The following is a 22575-nucleotide window of genomic DNA, read 5'->3' as shown; positions in this document are numbered from 1 at the left end:
GTTATATATTTTATTCTCGCGTCTAGGCCTACATAAATATTTCACAATATTTCAAAATCCCTAAAAATGAACTAGACCCACTCCCTCCCCAAATTCAATTTTTTTGTCCATGCTGTGATATAGTGAGATAGCCCAGATTCTGTACCCAGTATACGCCAGATATATTCTGATATATCACTCCCACCTTAACAAAATCACACACATTCTACGTTCCCTCCTTCCCATCCTGCACAGTGATCATGACACCAGAAATATCTTCCCCACAAGCCCAGAGTGGTTTTCAAACGCCCTCCCAATCTCCAAAACATCCTGGTCCACCACAATCCACCTACTCACAATCAACTCGCAGCCGCCCACAAATGCAACCGCACAAGGTGCAAAACCTGTCCCATGTTTGTCACTTCCCGCACCCTCCAGATCGATACTGCCACTGGCAAATTCACCCTCTATCCAAAAGGAACCTGCTATAGCTCTAACCTAATTTATATCCTCACCTGATCTGTGGGAGCTTCTATCTGGGGAAACATCCACAGTCCTGAACCTATGCATCAACAACCACCACTCCTCCATCCATAACCTAGACTTTGCTGTTGCAATTCGCACCAATCACCACAATATTCCTTTTAATGACTGCTCCCGGTAGCGATCGTCCACTCCTTGCCCAAATCCACCAACACCTCAATACGAGAAGATGGGAGAGGGCCTACATATCGGCCATGAGTACAACCACACCCCCAGGGATGAACAAGGCCACCCAGTAATGCCCCTCATCCCCACTCCTCACCTCACCGCCACCTTTTCCCAACCTCCCCCACCACGACTCACAGTTTTCGACAAGCCTGGTGAAAGAACTACCTACATTTTTTGTGGCACTGTCAACACTTTTTTCAGGACCTGGCAACACTGCAGGCCACGCTATCGCCTTCTATGTAGCTTACTCTACTAACCTCCTCTCTACTCTTGAAGATGTGACATAGCGTCACAAAAATTTGAAGTTTTTTTCTGGTGAGTGTTTCCTCTCTTCCTTTTTCATTTTCTATTTAGCCCTTGTGGCCCTCCTTCAGGGGACAGCACCTGAACACTTCATCCACCTCCCGCTAGAATTATAACCTCCGCCTACACCAAGCCCTGGTCAACCGCGGATATCCCTCCACCCTGGTCACAAAACAAATATCGCGAGCTGTCTCACACACCACCACCACCAACCCACCTGCTCTCATCACCCAATATCATCCCCACCTCAACAAAATCAGACACACACTACATTCTCTTCTTCCCATTCTGCACTGTGACCCTTAAACCAAAAACATCTTTCCCGACAAACCCAGAGTGGTTTTAAAATGCCCCTCTAACCTCCAAAACATCCTGGTCTGCAAACACTCCCTCTCCACAAAACCAACATCCCCCTGCCCACAAATGCAACCACCCCACATGCAAAACCTGCCCCATTCTTATCACCTCTCACACCCTCCAGGTGCACAAGATGACTAGCAAATTTACCCTCGACACCAAAGGAACCTGTCACAACTCAAACTTTATCTACATCTTCACCTGCAACATCTGTGGTGATTTTTACCTGGGGGGAAACATCTACCACCCTCAACCTCCGCATCAATAACCACCGCCCCTCCACCCACAACCTGGACTTCACTGTCGCTGTCCATACAAACAACCACAATACCCCTTTCAAGGACTGCTTCCGGATAGCAATCATCCATCTCTTAACCCAACCAGCCAACACCTCAGTTCGCAAAAGATGGGAGAGGGCTTATACCGTATATCAGCCATGAGTGCAACCATGACCCCTGGCCTGACAAAGCCACCCAGTAACTGTCCCCCCTTCCGCAACCTATCCCTCCCACCCTACCCTGCCCTCCCACTCACAGTTTCAACGAGCCTGGTGATGTAACAGTGTTTTTTCCGTTCAACGCTCTACTTCTTCTATGATCGACACCTGGCAACTCTACCAGATCTCCAACTTCCGGTTCAGTCTTTTATCTTACACCGAAGATGCAGCGTTAGACTAATTAACTAACTAACTAACTTTCTAGCCTTCTTAAACCCGAAGGTTCATGGCTGCAGCAACACAGGCCTTCCATTTTTCCCTATCTTGAGCAAGATCTATACACTCTTTTCAATCCCTACCGATTTCCCTTAGGTCCATCTCAACGTTGTCCCTCCATCTTCGTCTTGGCCTTCCTACAGGTCTCTTACCATCAGGTTTCCCAACAAGAATCCTGTAAACTCCTCTTTCCTCTCCCATTCGTGCCACATGGCCTGCCCACCTAAGTCTTCTTGATTTAATTATTCTAATAATATCTGGACATGAATACAAATTATGTAGTTCTAAATTATGTAACCTTCTCCACTCGCCTGTTTCCTCATCCCTTTTAGGTCCAAAGATTTTCCTAAGGATCTTATTTTCAAATACTCTCAATTTATGTTCCTCTTTCAATATAAGGGACCAAGTTTCACATCCATATAATACTACAGGCAAAATTACTGTTTTGTATATTTTAACTTTTAGTTTCTTAGATATTAAACGAGAAGACAAAAGTTTATGAAGAGAGAAGTAACATGCATTTCCTGAATTAAGCCTACTTTTTATTTCCTCTTTAATATAATTTTCATTGTTAATATTACTCCTAAGTATTTGAATTTGGAAACTGGTTCAAACGAGTTGTTATCAATAATAATATTTTGATTATTACCTAACACTTGGTTTCGGCCTGTAAGCATATATTTAGTTTTCTCTTTGTTAACTTCCAAACCTATCTCTTTAGCAGTTTTGAAAAATATTTTAGCATTATTCTTAATTGTATTCACATCATCCCCCAGTAAGTCTACATCATCTGCATATGCTAACAACTGAGTCACACCATTTAATTTTAGTCCTTCTTTAGTTTCTTTTACCTTCCTAACAGCATATTCTAAGGCAAAATTAAAGAGCAATGGAGATAATGCATCTCCTTGTTTTAACCCATCATGAATTGTAAATTTGTCAGACATATTAATACCCACACGAATTTTACTTTCTGTTTCACTGGTGCATATTTTTATCATACTAACAAGCTTCTTAGGTATTCCAAACTCTACTAATATATTATATAATTTATCTCTTTTGACCGAATCATATGCTTTTTTGAAATCAATGAATAGCTGATGGACATTTTGATTTTATTCCCACTTTTTTTCAAGTGTCTGTCTGATGTGAAAAATTTGATCTGTAGTTGATCTGTTACGTTTAAATCCACATTGATAATCACCTATAATTTCATTAGCATATGGGGTTAGTCTTGTTAAAAGAATGTTAGACAATATTTTGTATGTTGTTGAGAGTAGAGAAATTCCACGGTAATTATTGCAGTTCATTTTATCACCTTTTTTAAACACAGGAACAATTATGGATTCTTTCCACTGTTGAGGGATTTCTTCTTTATTCCATATTAAACAAATTAATTTATGAATTTGACATATTAATGAATTTCCACCATATTTAATTAACTCCGCTGGTATTAAATCAATGCCAGGTGCTTTGTTATTCTTTAGCCTTTTAATAGCATCTTTAACTTCAGTCAAGTTAGGTTCTGGAACTAAAGGTTCTGCTGTGTGTACTTCATTTACTTCTGATTTATCTCCTACATGGACATTTAAAAGGTCATTGAAGTAGTTCTTCCATCTATTTAGAATATCGCTTGGGTCAGCTAGAAAATCACAGTCTTTATCTTTTATCAAGTTTACTTTAGGTTGCCACCCCTTTCTAAACTCATTTACACCTTTATATAAATCTCTGATATTTTTATTTTTGCTGTTTGTTTCAATTTCGTTAATTTTACTTTTCAAGTAATCTCTTTTCTTACTTCTAAACGTGCGGTTAACTTCTCGCTTTATTCTATTATAATTGTTTAGATTTGTATCATCAGAGTTATTTAACCACCTAAGTCTAGCCTGATTTCTTATTTCTATTAGATTATGACATTCATTATCAAACCATGGCTTACTTTTTCTCGGTTTATGGTATCCTATACTTTCTTTAGCTGCTGATTCTATTGCATTACGTATGTGCTCCCAATTCTTATTTACGTCTGTTTCATTTATATTTTCATCATCATTTAAATCCTGCAAAACATCAAATCTATTTGACAGTTTAATTTGGTAATCTTTCTTAATTCTTTCATCAGTAAACTTTCCTGTATCAAATTTTAGAACTTTTAGATTTTGTTGCTTATGATTTATCACTGAGAGTCTTTCTCTTAATTTAGCAATTACTAAATAATGGTCAGTGGCACAGTCAGCACCTCTATGTGTACGAACGTCAATTATTCTAGTATGCCTTCTCTTATCAATGAGAATATGATCTATCTGATTATGAGTTTTACCATCTGGAGAAGACCAGGTATATTTATGGATATCTTTATGTTTAAAAGTGGTACTTTTCACAATTAAATTCTTGGAGGTTGCAAAAGTAATCAATCTTATACCATTATCATTACTTAATTCATGAAGACTTTCTTTACCAATCGTGGGTTTCAATGTCTCTTCTTTGCCAATCTGTGCATTACAGTCACCTAACAGAATTTTCATATCATACTGACAAAATTTATCAAAGACTTGTTCTAACTCTATATAAAAATCATCTTTAGTATTATCATCTTTATCTTCCGTTGGTGCATGTATGTTTATTAAAATAATTTTACAACACCTACCCTGTAAAACTGCATATGATATCCTATCATTAATAAATTCTACTGTTTTAAGAGCCGAGATAATTCTATTATTTATGAAAAAGCCTGTTCCAAAATTATGTTTTTCAGTACCACCATAGAAAAAAGTATAATTTTTAGTTTTACAATTCCCTTCTCCTGGCCACCTAACTTCCTGGACAGCTACTACATCTAATTTATACTTAACTATCTCATTAACTGTACACTGAAATGCCCCAGGCCGGTAAAGGCTCAGAACATTCCAGGTGCCTAATTTAATATCCTTATTCCTAATGTAGATCTTATCCTTAGTCCAGGGACCTCCCAAAGTAGTCCCCACCCGGAGATCCGAACGGGGGACTATTTTACCTCCGGAATATTTTACCTTGGGAACATCCATGGCCTTATATTGCTGTTTCTTGACATGTCTTTTTACAGTGCAGAGTTGTCAGCTCTACGCCTAACCCCCAATATGAATGGAGGAACTACTACACAAGGTGGTTGCAAGGTAATACGAATAATGATTTGAAGAAATTAATTAAAAACAACAAAACTCCTCAATAATAAAGACAAACAAGAAAACATAAGAAATCTGCAACCAACCCAGCGCATCTTCGGCAAAGTATCAGGGGCATCCGAAGAAAAACGAGCCCCATTACAAAATCAGACGTAAATATTTAGAGGACGATAACGCCAGGCATTAGCCACAATCTCCAAAAGCCTTCAGACGGGAAAGCCACATGGAGAGAGAAAAAGGCCTCTCAAGACGTCTGCTGCAGCAGGGGCCGATCTGGGAACGGAAGAAATGGCTTTGGTAATCTTGTGATTGCCGCATCGACAGCGACTCGTAAAAACAAGGGTTCCCTTTGTTCACTTCCAGGAAACCATTGGCACACGCATTATGGCCCCGCGCTGGGTTAACTCAATAATTAAAAAGAGCGGGTGGCTTGGAGGGGGATGTTTTGGGAAAACGATCGGTTCGGATTTCATTTAAAAGCAGGTACGAGGAGCCGTGACTCTGGTATCGTCACGCCATCCGAAGCAATACACAGAGGAGAAGAAAGGAGGGTCTGGCTTATCGCACAACCCTCAAACAACTTCTCCGCCTTTATCCCTCCGATGCCAGCCGAAATGCATTCTTTGTCAGGCTAAATGCAATTGCAGTGTATTTATGCTAAGTGACCTAACAAGCCTAACCTAAAAAGGCTAAATGCAAGGGCGTAACAAACTTCCCCGCCCTTCGCCGTCTGACGTCGGCCGAAATGCTTTCATTCTTAGGCTTTATGCAGCGTTAGACTGCGAAAATTATAATTTTTTCACTGTCTGGTGAGTGTATCCTTTCTTCTTCTTTGTTTTTTATTTAGCCCATTTGGCCCTCCTTGCTTTTATCCATATATTAAAGAAGGAGACAGTAAACACTTACCACATTAAAGGAAAAAGTTTGCTATTTCGTGACCTAGGCCACATTTTCAACGCAGAGAAGAAAGAAGTTCACAAAATGACGAAGAGTAGGAGCACAGAATAATAACTGTAGCGTTCGTACAATGTTGCCAGAGAAAGACGATAGGAAACAAATATAAGGTACCTTCAACAGTGTTTACTACATAGGGTGGGTGGTTTTGGGGAAGAAGGGAAAAGGTTATTGGTTGGCTAGGTTAAGTATGGGGGGTATAGTGGCGTTCATGCCTGATATATAGGCCCTTCCCCATCGCCTGCGGAAAGACACTCCTGAGGGGGGGGGGGGGGTAAAAGATAGATTATGGCAACATGGAAACAGTTCTTGAAGGTGGTATTATGGCTGTTGCTATGGATGGCAACTGTGAAACCAGAATTTTGGGTTGAGGAACAGTGATTATAAATCCTTAGATTCAAGAGGGTGGAGGTTTCGCCTGGCAGATGAGAGTGTAAATCAGCAATGAAGTGTTTATGTACGTATGTGCAGTGGGATGTTCTGAACACATTTACATGTGAATTGTATTTTTAAGAATTTCAACACAATTTGTGCTTTCAAAATTAAAAATACCACAAAAATCCACCACTTGTGTTTTATGCTTAAAGAATAAATGTTTACCTTACAAAATTTTGTGCAAAAGGAAGCTATGGTGCATGTAATATAAAATAATTCCAACAGCTACATGTTAGAATGTTAAAAATTGCACAGTTTTGTCACATTTTGCATTTTTGTGCATCGGAAAATTCAATGTCCCTATACATAGATACTTTTTATACACTCCCTTCCCATCTAGATTAATAATATATGAAAGAAATAAAACACAAGTAAAACAAAAACAAGTCTGACAACTTCAAATTTTCTGGTTTCATCGAAAATTGGCAACACTGCCCCTGTGAAGAGCGGCAGAGAAAGCAGGAATGAACAAGCAGTTTTCTTCCTACAATGTTGTTTGCAGCATTTGAACTGAGCACTAAACCACTTTCCCTTCAACTCTCTCTTCATCCTCTCTAGTGCAGAGAGGAAGGGTAGTCAGCAGCTTGTGTTGTAGAACGATCAGGAGCATACATAAACCAGTGTTTAAGTTCTTTGAATACTTAAATTCTGGTTGAAAACCTTGTTTTACTAGTTTGCATAATATATAATGAGCAATTTCAAACATATTAATATATGAGAAAAATTTGTATATTGGTATACCACTAGAAATTAAGTTTAGAAAAATAATGTGTATATATGAATTACAGGTATGTGTGCGGTAAAAGTTTTACCACATTTACTGTTTCTTGAAATGAAACAAAACATTAGTATTGGTAAACTTGGTATTAGCTCGCAAGAATGCAACAGAAACAAATATTCTTAAGATGATACTGAAAATTATTCATCAAATGTCATTGAACATGTACAGTACAAATTTAATTTTCCTTGTGTCTGTTTCTGCATGAAATCTTAAGTCATAATAAGAACACTCCAGTACATTCCTATAATATAAAGTATATATTTGCACACTTACCTTCTGCTTCGCCTGTTTCTTCCAAAAGTTCTTGTTCTGCAGCCTGCTCACTCTGCTTACGAGGACTCTCCATTTCTATAAAAGAACATTCAACAAGTAATTTTAGATTATGACAGAAAGTAACAAGTAACAAACATTTAAAAAATGAGACAAATAAAATGTATTAAAAATTGTCAAAAATATCACCCTTCATGGAAATCTAAAAGTTGGGAAACCTGATGGTAAGAGACCAGTAGGAAAGTCCAGATGAAGACGGAAGGATAATGTTGAGATGGGCTAAATGAATCAGTAAAAATGGAAAAGATTGGATTGATTTTGCCCAGGAGAAGAACAGATGGAAGGCTTGTATTGCTGTAGCGATAAACTTTTGGGTTTAAGAAGGCTAGAGAGTTAGTTAGTTCATGTAAATCTGTGTAATCACAACATTGTTAATTCGAATACAATGGTGTATTGGACTTGTTGTAATGTGATGGAGACTTTGCAACCAAGAAAGCTCTCTCACTAATTCTTCACGTACGAGGGTGATTCCAAAAATAAATTTTGTGTAGTGATATTTTCAGTAATAATGTATATACAGCCAACTATCCATTCTATGACCAACCTTTCATGGTTCCCAAGAAAAGGGTAGTTATTTTGAAGGAGTCTTTATTGAAATCTGGAAAGAATTATCAATCAAAGTCTCGCTAGCCAAGTAACATCTTCACAAGCGTCTGTTCTCTTATAGTATGAACAGAATGATGCTAGCCATATTTCTTATGGAAAAATTACTTGGTTCTATATCAATACGAGGGATAGTTGGAAAAAAATCTTCTATGTCTATTTCCCAAAAGCATGGAGATTTTGGGTTGGAAATATGTTGTGGTTGTGTGGCCATCATCCTTCTTTGTCATCTGATGCATGATCTTTTCCTTGAAGAGGATGCCAGCATACTACTGTGTTGAAGACAGGGGGAATTGAGAAGTGTGTGCCTGGCTGGCATGGAGAACAGAGGTGTGTTGCAATTGTGGGCAAAGAATGAAGTGCAAGCAAGCTGTTGTTCGTTATGAATGGGCACATGGGACTACAAGTACTGAAATTCATAACCAGCTGGTGGAAGTTTATGGGTCTCATGTAATGTAAAAGCAAATGGCATGGCGATGGTGTCAGCAATTTTCAGATGGTTGGGAAAGTGTGATGGATGATGCGAGACCTGGGAAACCATTCACAGCCACTAGAGAGGGCATCAGACGAGTTGATGAGCTGATTCAAGCGAACAGGCATTTGACATTGCCACTGATCTCAGTATCGGCTATGCATGAGCCCATGAAATTTTAACGGTTCGCTCTAGCAAGGTTGCCCAAGCCTAACTATTCTGTGAGGTTACTTATATCTCCTAAATTACCTCTCCCACCTATCACATTCAAGATTCCAACAACCTAACTTTCTCGCGATCAGTTCCCTCTCATAGAATAACTGTACGGTCGCGCCGGCGACGATTAATTGGTCTCAACAAGTCAATCCCTGCTAGTAAGAAATAGTATAACTATGTCTCAAGTTTACTTTGATTTAAGATTAAATAAGAGAAATTCAAAAATTAGTCAATCTGTTGAAAACCGCCCTGTATTAAGCAGATGCACAAAGCAGTTATTGAAACTCCCTTAATTAGTGTTCTCGCTCTTTCCCTGCATCATGCCTGATAAGTCTGAAAGATCAATTCACGGCAAGACGTGATTATGTCAATTCACTTTCACTCTTATGATTTATGAATTTAAACTAGTTCAGTATCATGCTTGAAAAATGTCACCAATATCAAACAAGCACTCAGACATCTCTCTCACCTGAAAGAAATTTCATGGTTAGTAAATATTCACAAATGGAGAACTAGACATCATCCATGAGCACCTTGGTGAATTATAACTCACTCGTACATTCAATTATTTATTCAATTTAGTGATGAATCCAAATTTACATCAAATGTTGTAAATTAGTTTGAGTGATATTCCTTTGGCACAAAATAAACAATTTATGTTTATTAATTCTTGATTTACAAACAATGACGTTAAATTTAATGTACTTAATAAGATATCAAAACGATAGAATACCTGAGGTACCTCGTTTTCAAAAACTAGACTGAATTTAAGATTAAACGTCAAAATAGATTCTCACGTCCTACTGACAAACCAGCTGGTGCACCTAGTATATCTAAATAATGCATGCACGAACTAAATATTACAAAAATGACCTTATATTATGTCAAAGCAGGTTTCAATATATCCAAAATTGTCAATTGTACTTTCTAGTAGCTATTCATATCTGATCTGTCCGTGCACTGGTCGTTACCCTAACCCAATAGCGCTAATACCAATTATTCATGCTCGAGCAACGCGAAGAAATGTATACGTGAAGTCACGATATCGTACGATCAAAATTATACTGTTCTTGCCACGTTTCTTCAGTTACCAGCTGCGGAACATTTTATGCATGGTTTAGATTTAATTTTCTTAGAGAAAATTTCGTCGACGAAAGATACCCTTTCTCTATTCAATATGACGGCTTCTGCTGAGCCACATGCACACCTGGATTTAAGCTGAATATTGCAATCCAATAGTGTGAATGACACTTTTGACAGTTTAGTACAATAACTAATTGTTTGTGATGTTTATTTTATTTTCTCTCGTCGTGATTAATATGAAGGTAGGTTCACCCGATGTTGATTTCTTTGTCTCGACTGTAGCTGCACTTGATAGAACGAATGGCCTTACCTCATGGGCGAGCTCTCATCTTTCGCATTTCACAGTCCACACAGCTGTTACTCACTGCTAATTATAACTAAAATCCATCTGCCTCCCCATTCGGGTGATCACAAATTTCCTTTCGTTCTGGTTTTTCGTCGAAAACTGTGCAAAACTTCACAACTCTATCACGCCATTCTTTCGTCAAGCATCAGCTTTTCCCTCCATCTTCTGGGGTCCGTTCATTGTTTTTTCCCTGCCAGACGCAGTCTCCGAACACTTCATAACGAAACTCCATCACACTTTCACACGCAAATCACTTTAACGTCCACTTCTTTCTAACTACTACAGGTGTGTGTGTTAAGTTACAATTATCAATTACTTATATCCCAACTTTAGAATTTTAATATTAGAATATTCCCTCGAGACGTAGATATTTTGATGTCTTTTTTCCATCACTTCCGCCTCCGAGTTTCCGAACACTACAGTTACTTTATAATTAGTCAAAATGTCCCTCATCGAGCCATAATTAGATTAAAAGTATTCACGTAATTTTGAAAATAAATATTTGATGGCTGTTAAGTTCCCAATGAATAAACTGGAAGTTCTACAAAAATTTAATAATATTTACTACTAATTCAACTAATATTTCCTCCCTTTTTTAGATTAATACAAAGAGCGACCTCTAGCGGTTAAATTTGTAACCCTAGTTTCCAGATCAAGTTAACCCCGTAAGCAGCTGCCCTCTCTCGTGAATTTCTCCGAGTTTCGTGTGCGTTCACACCATGGACGAGCAATCTCTATAGGTTAGGTCAGTTCTCCAACCATCAGAATATTACTGTAGCTGGCTTATGTTTTATCAACAAGGGAATTATGACTCCAAACCGTCATAAAATCATCCACAACAGTCTGGAGTACTGCAAAGTGCATCATGGTGGGTGCCTTGTCAACTCACTTCTGACATCAAGTCTCAGAGAATGGGAATAAGCCTCTAGCATCATGTGCGGTACACAAGGGACGGGATTCACCATTTCACACCACTCCATGGAGTGGAAGCATTCGACATTTCCCCCATCAAAAAGAAGTCCAGGACAACTCCGTCAGCAGACAAGGTGCTTTTAACAGTTGGAATTTTGGAAAGGGGAATGGTCAATGGAGAAAGGTACTGCCAGACGCTCACACGACTGAAGAATCCGTTGTGGACGACAATCCGACACCCCACACGGTGGTAGCAACCGTCAACCATCTTGCCACAATCGATTGGAAGCACCTGAACCACCTGCCCTACAGTCCTGACCTTGTGCCCACTGAGTTCCACTTTTTCCCTGTTCTGAAGAAGGTGCTGGGAGGGAAAAGTTTCACCACAATAGCAGAAGTGGAAGCTGCCATACACAACTTCATCCGTAAATAGGACATGCAATTTTACGGACAGGGTTTCTTGAAACAACGACAAGTCCTTGAATGTCACTGGGAACTATGTGGAAAAATAGTGTACTGATGCCTCTTTCTGCTCATGTCATGTTCTTTCTTCATAATAAAACTCTGCAGATGGCAGACTAGGGAATATTTTTTTTCTGACTATCCCTCGTATATCATTTAATGAGTAAAATTGCTAATAATTGTGCTGATCCAAGATTCTTGTCAAAAATTGTTTTTATGGCTGAATTTTAGCTAAAAACTTTCAGAGCATACATTACTGAAGATAGTGAAAGAATCATTTAAGTTTTTTATAAAATTAAATCTTCAGTTATTCATAAAATACTTGTCATTTTATATTAGACAAGTATAACATTGGTTATCAGTAAATCATTTAACATAAGCACAAAACAGATAATTGTATTGCAGGACAGAATGAATACCATCTGACATTTGCATAAAATTCCTGGATTTATTTACAGCAGAAACATGAAGTAAGAAGATTCTGCTGTTCCCAGTGATTATTGGAGGACCATATGAGCACAGTTTTTTCTTTAACATAAGGCTGGAATTAACACATCTTGACCACCTAAGGCTCGGCTGGACCTTTGGCCAATGCCAGCTAAGCTGTTTCCAATTCCTATTCTTTCAAAAAACAGTTATGGTTTTACAAATTCTGAAAAATTACATCTGCAGGATTCACATAAATCTTCACAATAATTCTGTGGTTACATAAATCTATTTTAATCAAAGTTAACTAGACAACAGTGAAAGCAAATCAAATGAAAATATATGTGAATGGTTTAGAAGGAATTCTAAGCAGATGTAATTTTTTAGAATTTGTAAATCCATAGCGGCTTTTTCAAAGAAGAGGATTATTCCAAAATGGCTTCGCTGACATCAGCCAAAGGCCCAGCAGTGTCTCCAGCTTAAGCTTCTACCTGATTCCTTCCTCTCAGGCACTTCCTCGTCTTCTGGCTCCTCTGCATCCGTTATCATAATGGAAGGGATGGCATCCTTGTTTGTGGAAGTGGGCACGTTGGCTTCTGCCTGGTCACCTTCAGCTCTGCTGTGTGAGCTCCCAGCACCAGACTGTGAGGTGACAGATTGGCTAACCTCTGAGGGAAGCTCAGCGGGTGCAGAATCTCCTAGAGAATAGACAGAAAACATCTTCACTACACAATGGGGGACTTAAATTTCAAGGACATCAGCAAATAATGTATACAGTGAAACCAATTTAATGTTCCTGTTCTTTGCATTTTCCAATATTATACATTCAATGGTGATGGTCCCAAAACAGTAAAATGTTTTAAAATTTTTCCTGATATCACATTTTAATTTTCATAATTGGGAAAAGAGAGACGTGGTAGTATATCAGGTGGGGCACCTAAAAGTACCACAGGAAATATTTTTTGAACAACAATAAATATTGAAAAACTGCTTTTGCAGATATATATAGGTATGAGAGGTGCTCATGAAATTAGTGGGCGCAATACGTTCAACTACGTAAGGAAATATGATTTTCAATACAAACTTAGTTTTTCTAAATGGAAACCCCACTTTATTTTTAACTCATTTTTCTAATTTCTAATTGACGTTCATTCATATATGTCATAATTTTTAATACATCGGAACAATCAACTTTTCTCGTTTGGTCATGACAAATCTTTAAGTTTTCAACTATTAAACTTTGCACCTTATACATTTTTTTTCTTTCTTTCTTGTTTTCAAATTGATTTATCAAATTTATCAAGTAAAGCAAGGACGTAACAAAGTACACTGATTAACCAGACGTTTGTGATAGTGTATTTACGTCATCACTGTTGCTGAGAAAATAATATTTTCAAACTCTGAAAAGGCGGAGATGATACGAGGGTCACTATTTATATTTTGAGCCTAACAATGAAAAAACAGGAATTTGGCATTGAAAACTGCTTTATTGTTTTTCGAAGTATTCTCCTTTATGGTCAATACACTTTTGCATTTGTTCGAACCATTTGTCAAAGCAGTTTTTCCAATCTTCTTGAGACACCTCCATAATATGGTTTTTGAACGCATCAACGGCATCTTCCACCAACGAAAATCGTTGTCCACGCAATTTATTCTTGACATTCGGGAACAAGAAGAAGTCATTGGGTGCCAAATCAGGACTGTACGGCAGATGACCCATCAATTCGATTTTTTGGCTGTTCATAAAGTCGGTTGTTAGACGAGATGTGTGACAGCTGGCATTGTCTTGATGAAGAATGATCCGACGGCGTTTCTTTGTTTTCCGTATTTGCTGTTTACGTTCCGGCTCATATGCATATATCCATGATTCGTCACCTGTTACAATCTTATATATGTCTTTTGAAGCACCACAATTGTATTTATTGAGCATCTGTTTGCACCAATTGACGCGAGCGTCTTTTTGAGTTTTTGTCAAATTGTGTGGGATCCAACGAGAACATACCTTTCTCACAGCTAAATGATCATGTAATATTTTATATATGCTGGTGGAACTAATGCCTATGGTTGCCTCAATCTCACAGTATGTCACATGACGATCTTGCAGTATTGGGTTTTGCACAGCATCAATGTTTTCTTGAACAACAACTGTTTTTGGACGACCTTCGCGAATCTCGTCGGTGAGCGAATGGCAGCCACGATTAAATTTGTTATACCAGCGTTTCACAGTGGCAAAGGATGGGGCTTCATCACCAAATATGGAAGTAAGTTGATCGATGCACTCTTGTCTTGATAATACACGTCAAAAATCGTAAAAAAATCATCACACGAAAATGTTCACGAGTTAATTCCATTTTATTGTTGTCGCGCAATCTCCAAGGCAACATAAACAACACGAATGAAGCTATTGACAAAACATTTGAAGTACATTATGGTCAATAATGCCAGACGATTCCATGCAAACGTCAAATCGTGCCTAACTTCAATCAGTGTTGCCAAGGCTCAAAATATAAATAGTGACTCTCGTTCTTATCTATGGAGTGTGTAGGAAAAATGCAGCACAAGCGTGCAGGCTGTATGCACGACGGTATTTACGTGGGCCGTTCAAGTCAATCGGGGACTTTTTTTTTTCCAGGTTTAAATAGATGCCTAGGCTGGAGGTTTTGTATGCAGTAGGAACTGGCAACTGTGTGCTGTTACTGGTAGGCGGCGCTCATTTCCCGCGTTTCTGCATAGATCATTAATCAAGATGGCGGACAACAGTGTGAATGTCTACATGGAACAGCGTGTTGTGATGAAGTTTTTAGTGAACGAGGACAGAAAACCTGCAGAAATTTACAGAAGACTTCAGGCTCAGTACGGTGATGAGACACTCTGTCGCAGTAAGACATTTGAATGGTGTAAGCGCTTCAAAGATGGCCGTATCTCTATTACTGACGATCCCGGTCGTGGTGGATCACAGCCCACGGCAATCATTCCTGGAATCATTCAGCGCGTGGAGCAGCTGATCCTGGACAATCGTCGCATAACCTGTCGTGAAATTGCAAGGGTGTGTAATCTGTCGTTAGGAACAGTGAACACAATAATTCATGATCATTTGTTGTTCCGAAAAGTGAGTGCACGGTGGGTCCCAAAGCAGCTGTCCGCTTTTGACCGACACAGAAGAGTTGAAGTCTGCAGAGAACTCAAGGACCGCTATGACATGGAAGGCCAGGATTTTCTGAATCGCATCATGACATGTGATGAAATTTCACTCCAGAATCCAAAAGAGCATCGATGCAGTGGAAGCATACGGAATCACCACCTCCCAAGAAATTTCGAACAGTTGCGTCTGCTGGTAAAGTGATGGCAAGTGTCTTTTGGGATAAACAGGGGATTATTCACGTTGATTTTTTACCCCATGGTGTCACTATCAACAGTGAGTATTACTGCCGTGTTCTGCGTGATGTGCATAAGAGTTTACGGAAGAAACGTCCGGGTTTCATCACAAAGGGTGTTCTCTTTTTGCAAGACAATGCACGACCGCATACCGCTCAACACACATTCCAAACATTCCAGGAAATCGGCTGGGAGATATTACCACCCCCCCCCTATAGTCCTGACTTAGCGCCAAGTGATTTTCACCTGTTTGGACCCCTGAAGGAATTCCTTGGAGGAAAACATTTCAACACTGATGATGAAGTGAAGAATGCTGTCCTACAATGGTTCCGCCGTAATGATAAATCCTTCTATGCGGAAGCATTCCAGGCGTTAGTTAAACGCTGGGATAAGTGTATAACTGTAGCAGGAGGTTATGTGGAAAAATAAATCCAGTTAGCACACCTTGAAATTTGTTCTTCTATTTTTTTAAAAAAAAAGTCCCCGATTGACTTGAACGACCTAGTATGTTCGGCTCTGCCGACAGGCATAGTGAGGATGTGCATTCACGCTCAACTTCACGTTACAATTACTTGAGAACTGCATGAGGTATTACAATGTAACAAACGGCATTCTTAATTAATTTTTGCATACTTTCAAATGAGCTAAAAATAAAATGGGGCTTCCATTAAAAAAACTAAGTTTGTGTTGAAAACCATATTTCCTTATGTAGTTGAACGTATTGTGTCCACTAATTTCATAAGCCCCTCTCATACCTACATATCTGTGAAAGCAGTTTTTCAATATTTATTGTTGTTCACGAAATATTTCCGGTGGTACATTTAGGTGTCCCACCCGATATAAATACGGATAAACTAGTACTCACTTTATCCGCAAAACTCTTTCTTATTCTTAGTTTTATTAATTTCAATGGCCACTGCCACCATCCTCGTTGGAACTTGCTGTACTGTTGCTTGGCATACGTCTCTTGTTTGTAGTTTTCCAGCTGCTGCTAGGTGCACTGTTGTTAATTGTACGTCTGTGTCCATGTTGTCTGCTATTTCCTAGCGTTAACTGTTTTGGTAGGAGAATCCCTTCTCTCTTTCCTTCTCTCCTTCTTCCCATCTTTATTTCCTTCTCTCCTTTCCTTCATTCTTTCTTTTTTTCCTTCTATCCATTTTCTTTCTTTCCATCTTTCCTTTTTTTTTTAACATTTGTAATAAAAGTAATACCCCTAACCAGTAGTATCCCCCTTGTTCTCTCTATACTCTCAATTTTCACACACATCAATTTTCTCTATTTTCTCTGTATTATCATTGGAACAAACACAAACATCCACGTCCGAACCAGGATTCAAATTCCGGAGCCCTGGCATTGCAGAGTGCTGTGCTAACCACTCTGTCACGGAAGATGACTAAACCACCACAGCTATCTAGTATTAGTATAGTACTGCAAATGCACAACACTGGGAACTGATCATAGATCTATTAAATGTTACGCTATCCAGCAAGAGTACAATCAAACTATTGGTCAAAATTTTCAGAACATAGTATAGCAGATTATTTAATCACTTGTCCCGCAATGTGGCTGTGCGGTCATGCCTTGGGCTCTGGCTATGGGACGTTTGCAGGTTTTAGTCTCCTGAGATTTTGGCCTGTGTACGAGAGTGGTGAACCACTCAACATCATGATTAAATTGGGGAGCTACGAAGAAGTACGTCACCCGGTCATGAAAACCTACAATGACGACTGGGGGTTTGTCGTGCTGACCACACGTCACCCCGTAACTGGTTGATGGTCTCCCATCTCAGAGTAGGATCAGGTGGGAGTACGGCCGGCAGTCTGTAGGTAGGTCTGGGCCCTCAATGGTCTGTTGCAGCACGGGTTATGTATGTTTTTAGTTTAATCATTTCAAAGACGTGAGACCTTGATTCTCATTTCTTAACTATGTTAACAGAAAACATTAAATAGTTTTCGATTCAGTGAACTAAAACAATACAAGTTGAATGTTCCAATATATTAATATCAGGGAAAAATGTATTTCATTTTTAAAATATACATATATATATAAACATGACCTAAAAAACCCAATAAAACCCAGTTTTGCCCAGGTTTTATCTGAAAAAAAAAAAACAACTGAAAAAACCTGGGTTGGGTAACAAGGAAAATGACAACCCTGCTTTGTTAAAAGTGTTGTGAAGTCTCACTAATTTAATTTGTTCCCTGGTTTCCTCACATTTGTGTCTACGAAATATACCTTTATTGTTCATGTTACAGTGGAATCCCAATTTTACATTTTACCACATTATATGAGGGGCAAAAAAGGTAAAGTGTTCCCCTGTGCATAGCACCACGCCATGAAGGCGTATAGGGGGTGTGGGGGTAACGCCCCACACTTTCTTGATCCGGTCGTGAGTGGGGGTGATGTGATCAGCATCACGCCCCTGACCGCCTTTACCCCCCAGGGTTTCCCCCAGGTACCCATGTTATTCGACGCTGGGTAGGTGCCGGAGCCTCTTCCACCGTTAGAAAAGTTCCCGGATTTGAACCGGCCGGGGATCGAACCCGGGCCCTTTAGCATGGTAGTCAGACGCGTTACCGACTGAGCCACCGCGGCCACCATTATATGAGGGGCAGTTAAATGAAAACCGACACCCACCATAAAACACATTCCTCGCAAAAGTTGGCAACACTGTTGTTACGTATCGATACTGCTATCTGTAGGGTAGGAGAAATGCATAGTGAAAACACACAGGTGCACACAGTGGCTTGGTCATTGCTCAGGAGGTGAGCGTAGTGAAAAGTGTGTTCGTCCAGCATTGGAAATGGAGGCAAGCAAAGAAGAGCAGAGAGGTGTGGTTAGTTTCTTGGTGGCTGAGGGTGCTGGAACATGCGAAATTCATCGTCGCATGTCTGCAGTGTATGGCGAACACTGCATGTCCCTGACAAGTGTGCACGAGTGGCAGAAGAGATTCCGCGAAGGATGCACATCCGTGCCTGGGACTCGAGCCATTACGCCTGATGTGATTGCGAGGATCGATGGTCTGATCCGGGAATACCGATGAATCACAGAGGTTGGCATTAGTCATAGCTCTGAGCATGCCATTATCAAAGATCACCTGCAGTTCCGAAAAATTTGCACGTAGTGGGTTACACATCAACTGAAAGATGGACAAACGATTGATAGAATGACTGCATGTCTGAGTCATTTGCAGCAGTACCACGAGGAAGAGTATGTTTTTGTCACACATCGTCACAGGGGACGAAACGTGGTGCCACCATTTTGAGCCAGAGAGCAAACGGCAAAGCCAACAATGGAAACACGTCGATTCTCCCCCGCCAAAGAAATCCAAGGCTGTCCATACGAGTTCTGGTAAGGTCATGCTGAGCTGCTTCTTCGACTGCAAGGGCCCTCTGCTTGTCGACTTCCTAGAGCATAAAGCTACAATCAATGTGCAGCGCTATGCAGACACGTTGCAGAAACTGCGACGTGCCATAAAGTCAAAACACCCTGGAATGCTGTCGGACGGAATCATCCTCTTGCATGATAATGCCCGTCCCCATACTGCCAATCTGGTGAGGGATAAGCTTCAGACATTTGGCTGGGAAACGCTTGAACATCCTCCGTACAGCCCCGATATTTCCCCTTGTGACTTCCACATTTTTGGTGATCTGAAGAAAGTCATTCGGACGAGGAAGTGCAACAGTGGGCGAGGTTGTGGATCCGTCAGCGACCTACCTCTTTCTACAAGACTGGAATTGATCGTCTCTTCTCCAAGTGGGATAAATGTCTTAACACTTGTGGCAATTTCTTTTGAATAAAACAAACTTCATTGTCACTTTGTAGCGGGTGTTCGGTTCTCATTTGACTGCCCCTCATACATTCAATATTTATGGTTTCAACATAACAAAATGTTATAAAATTTTCCTCGATTCAACATTTCTACACATTTTAAGCTTGGAACCCTGAAAAACATAAAATCAAGGTTCCACTGTATACGGTGGATGCAGATACTGATATCAGCATAGTCAGTTACTTTTAACCATTTACCTTGTTGTCACTCTTCCTCCATTTCTCCCTTGACAATGCGGGTATAAAAACACCAAAACGTTTGTTTTTGAAGAGGTTATTTTGTGCTGTTCTTTTTCCCCCTTGGACGTAAACAGGTTAATAGCACACAAGCACTTGAGTAGTTAGAAAAAATAATATTTCTTACCATATAAAACAGGTCATCAATCTCAAGGAATTAAAAGTAATAGGGAAAAAGAATGTCAATGAAATAAACAAAAGTAGGAAGATAACTATTATCAACAACTTGTTTATAATTTTATTCCGTTTCTTGATGATGTCACCATGTACTGCCTCAAAATATGAAAATAAATAAGGCACATTAAAAATGTCAGCCTGCAAGTACTTACCTTGTGGTGAAACCTGTAAAGGTGTAGATGGGACGCTTCTTCCTGTTCCAGATTCTTCCAGCTGAGACAAATCCATTTTTGTGTCATCCATTCCCTGAGATGCAACTTGGGCAAGCTCTGTCAAAATATGAGGCAATTACATTTCACATTAACAAATTTGTGCATATACATTTTTCTTTACAAAGTGACTATTTTTCACACAAACATTATTATATATCATAACTGACTAGAAAATAAATATCATTATACAATATGTGCTGTTGGCATAGATATTAAAAATATTTATACTTATCTAGTAGTTCTCCAGGTATGTACTGTTACCTGCCACCTGGGAGATGATAACAACAGGAGAAACTCATCACTTGAACTAGAACTCCATGAACCAAGACATGTGATCTAGTGAAGAAAATGCTATTTTATTCATCAAAGGCCTGCTAAATGCTATGCACTGACAAATCAAATCACGACTGTAGGTGTGTATGCAATAAATCAGTAGTGGTTTCTGAAAGTTTACTTTCTCTGAAAGAGGAAAAGTTAACACAATGTAACATTCTTTCCATTTAAAATGTATTGTGGACCATTTGAATGCAGCAGCATCATAACTACAATAAACAATATGAAATTCAGAAAATAAATTGTCTGCTAAGGTAAGGTAAAGTTACCTGTGCATGTAGCACTGTGCCATGAAGGTAAGTATGTGGGATTAGTCAGGGGTGGCACCATGGGGGGGGGGGGCACGAAGGGGTGTTTGTGCAACCTGCAAGCAAGCCTTCAGCACCCCCAATTCAAAACCTATGTTGAAAATATTATCTCTTACAGTGTCATATGTCGTAGTCACATTGAGCCCCTGAATGTTAAGTACTGTTGTAAGTACTGTTGTGACACCGCTGTTATTGTATACAACAGCCAAGCATTGAGAGAGAAGCTGTATATTTTCCTGTACTGTCGACAGTCTCTATAAAGCCGGGCCTCATGGCGTAGTGGTTAGCACATCGTGCTACTACGCCACGGATCCCGGATTAGAATCCCTGCCTGCTCATGGATGTTTGTGAGTGTACATTCATCAATTTCATCACTCATCTTCGCAAATTAGCCAAAAGTGGCATAAAAAGTGAAGTACAATAATGCAAATCAATCAGTCTCTATAAAGATCAGAGGCCGCAGAAGAGAATGACACCAATTTGAGCTCTCTAAGGCCAAATAGTTTTTGATCTACAGCTGTTTAAAGATTTCAAAATGTCGTTAAATTTAAGGATTTTTGCTTTTTTAAAGTCAATAACTCAAAAACAACGAGCCCAAAAATTCTGAAATTTGGCAATTTTCTGCAATTTCTGAGATGTCAAGGTTCAGACCATTGGTTGATTTGACATGGAATGACCCCCAGGTGAGTTGTGGAAAAGATTCCAACACTCTCATCTTCAGGATAGAAGTGCAGTCCTGAGTGTCAACCCGGTGTATATACGTTCGTGAAGAATGTAGAAAGCAGCACTCAAGGACTAAAAGAAGACAAGGACATCCTCATATTACCAGCAGACAAAGGGAATGCATCAGTAATTCTCCAGATCGCAGACAACAAGAAAATTTCAGAGCTTCTAGCAGACTCCACATACAGAACCCCCCCCCCCCCCCCCGAAATCCCACAGCAGCAGTTGAAAGAAAGACCAGAGCACTCCTGAAGAAAACATCATTGCCAAAACTGACTCAGGACAAATTGACACCGTACAGAACAATACCACCATGACTATACAGACTCCCCAAAATAACTGCAGTGCCATTAAGACTGATCGTCAGCGCCATTGGATGCCCAACGTCTAGACTTGCCAAATTCCTAACAGTCCAGCTTCAACCAGTCATAGGGAAATGTGAACCCCATGTGAAAAACTCCACAGAATTCATCAAGACAGCTCAGAACATCACCAGATGACATAGTGTCACTCTTTACCAAAGTGCCACTTCAAGATTCACTGGAATTACTAGAACACCATTTCACAACAGAAATCATCAGCCTGTTCAAACACACACTGACGTCTACCTACTTCAGCTACGATGGGCAGTACTACGAACAAACCAACGGCGTGGCAATGGGCTCCACACACTCAACTGGCATAGCCATTTTTTTTCATGGAAAACTTTGAGCACGAAGCGTTCCACACAGCTCCGTTGAAATCTACAGTCTTCTACAGATACGTCAACGACACCTTCATGGTCTGGCCGCTTGGTAAAGAAACTCTTCAGCCATTCCTAGACCACCTAAACAATCAACACCCAAATATCAAGTTCACCATGGGGACTGAGAACAATAACAACCTGCCCTTCCTGGATAATCTCAACAAACACAAGCTGGACGGATCCTTGGGATACAGTGTATACCGGAAAACAGACTCTCACCAATCTATATCTCAATGCCAACAGTTTTCACCACCCGTCTCAATGAGCTACAGCACTCTCCACTTTATTTCACCTGACCCTCTCCATCAGCAACGTGGAGCATCTTTCAGAAGAAATACAGCATATAAGTACGGCTTTTAGACAGAACGGGTACTGGGAACACATCAACAAAACA

At 39.7% G+C, this 22575-nt stretch overlaps 1 protein-coding gene across 1 annotated transcript in view; it reads right to left on the bottom strand.

The window, feature by feature from the left end:
* Positions 1-22575, bottom strand: part of Mgtor (nuclear basket protein megator) — a 362060-nt gene that overhangs the window by 21775 nt on the left and 317710 nt on the right. Inside the window, exons 31-33 of the mRNA XM_083118344.1 lie at positions 20013-20129; positions 12732-12938; positions 7664-7738 (exon numbers count right to left, since the gene is read on the bottom strand). Coding sequence (XP_082974470.1) covers positions 7664-7738; positions 12732-12938; positions 20013-20129 — 399 coding nt within the window. The remainder of the gene's footprint in view (positions 1-7663; positions 7739-12731; positions 12939-20012; positions 20130-22575) is intronic.

Source organism: Lepisma saccharinum, chromosome 3, assembly GCF_977018435.1.
Source record: "Lepisma saccharinum chromosome 3, izLepSacc3.1, whole genome shotgun sequence".
Taxonomy (NCBI): Eukaryota; Metazoa; Arthropoda; class Insecta; order Zygentoma; family Lepismatidae; genus Lepisma; species Lepisma saccharinum.
Note: the sequence above shows the minus strand (reverse complement) of the source record. Positions and strands in the feature narration are given on the sequence as shown.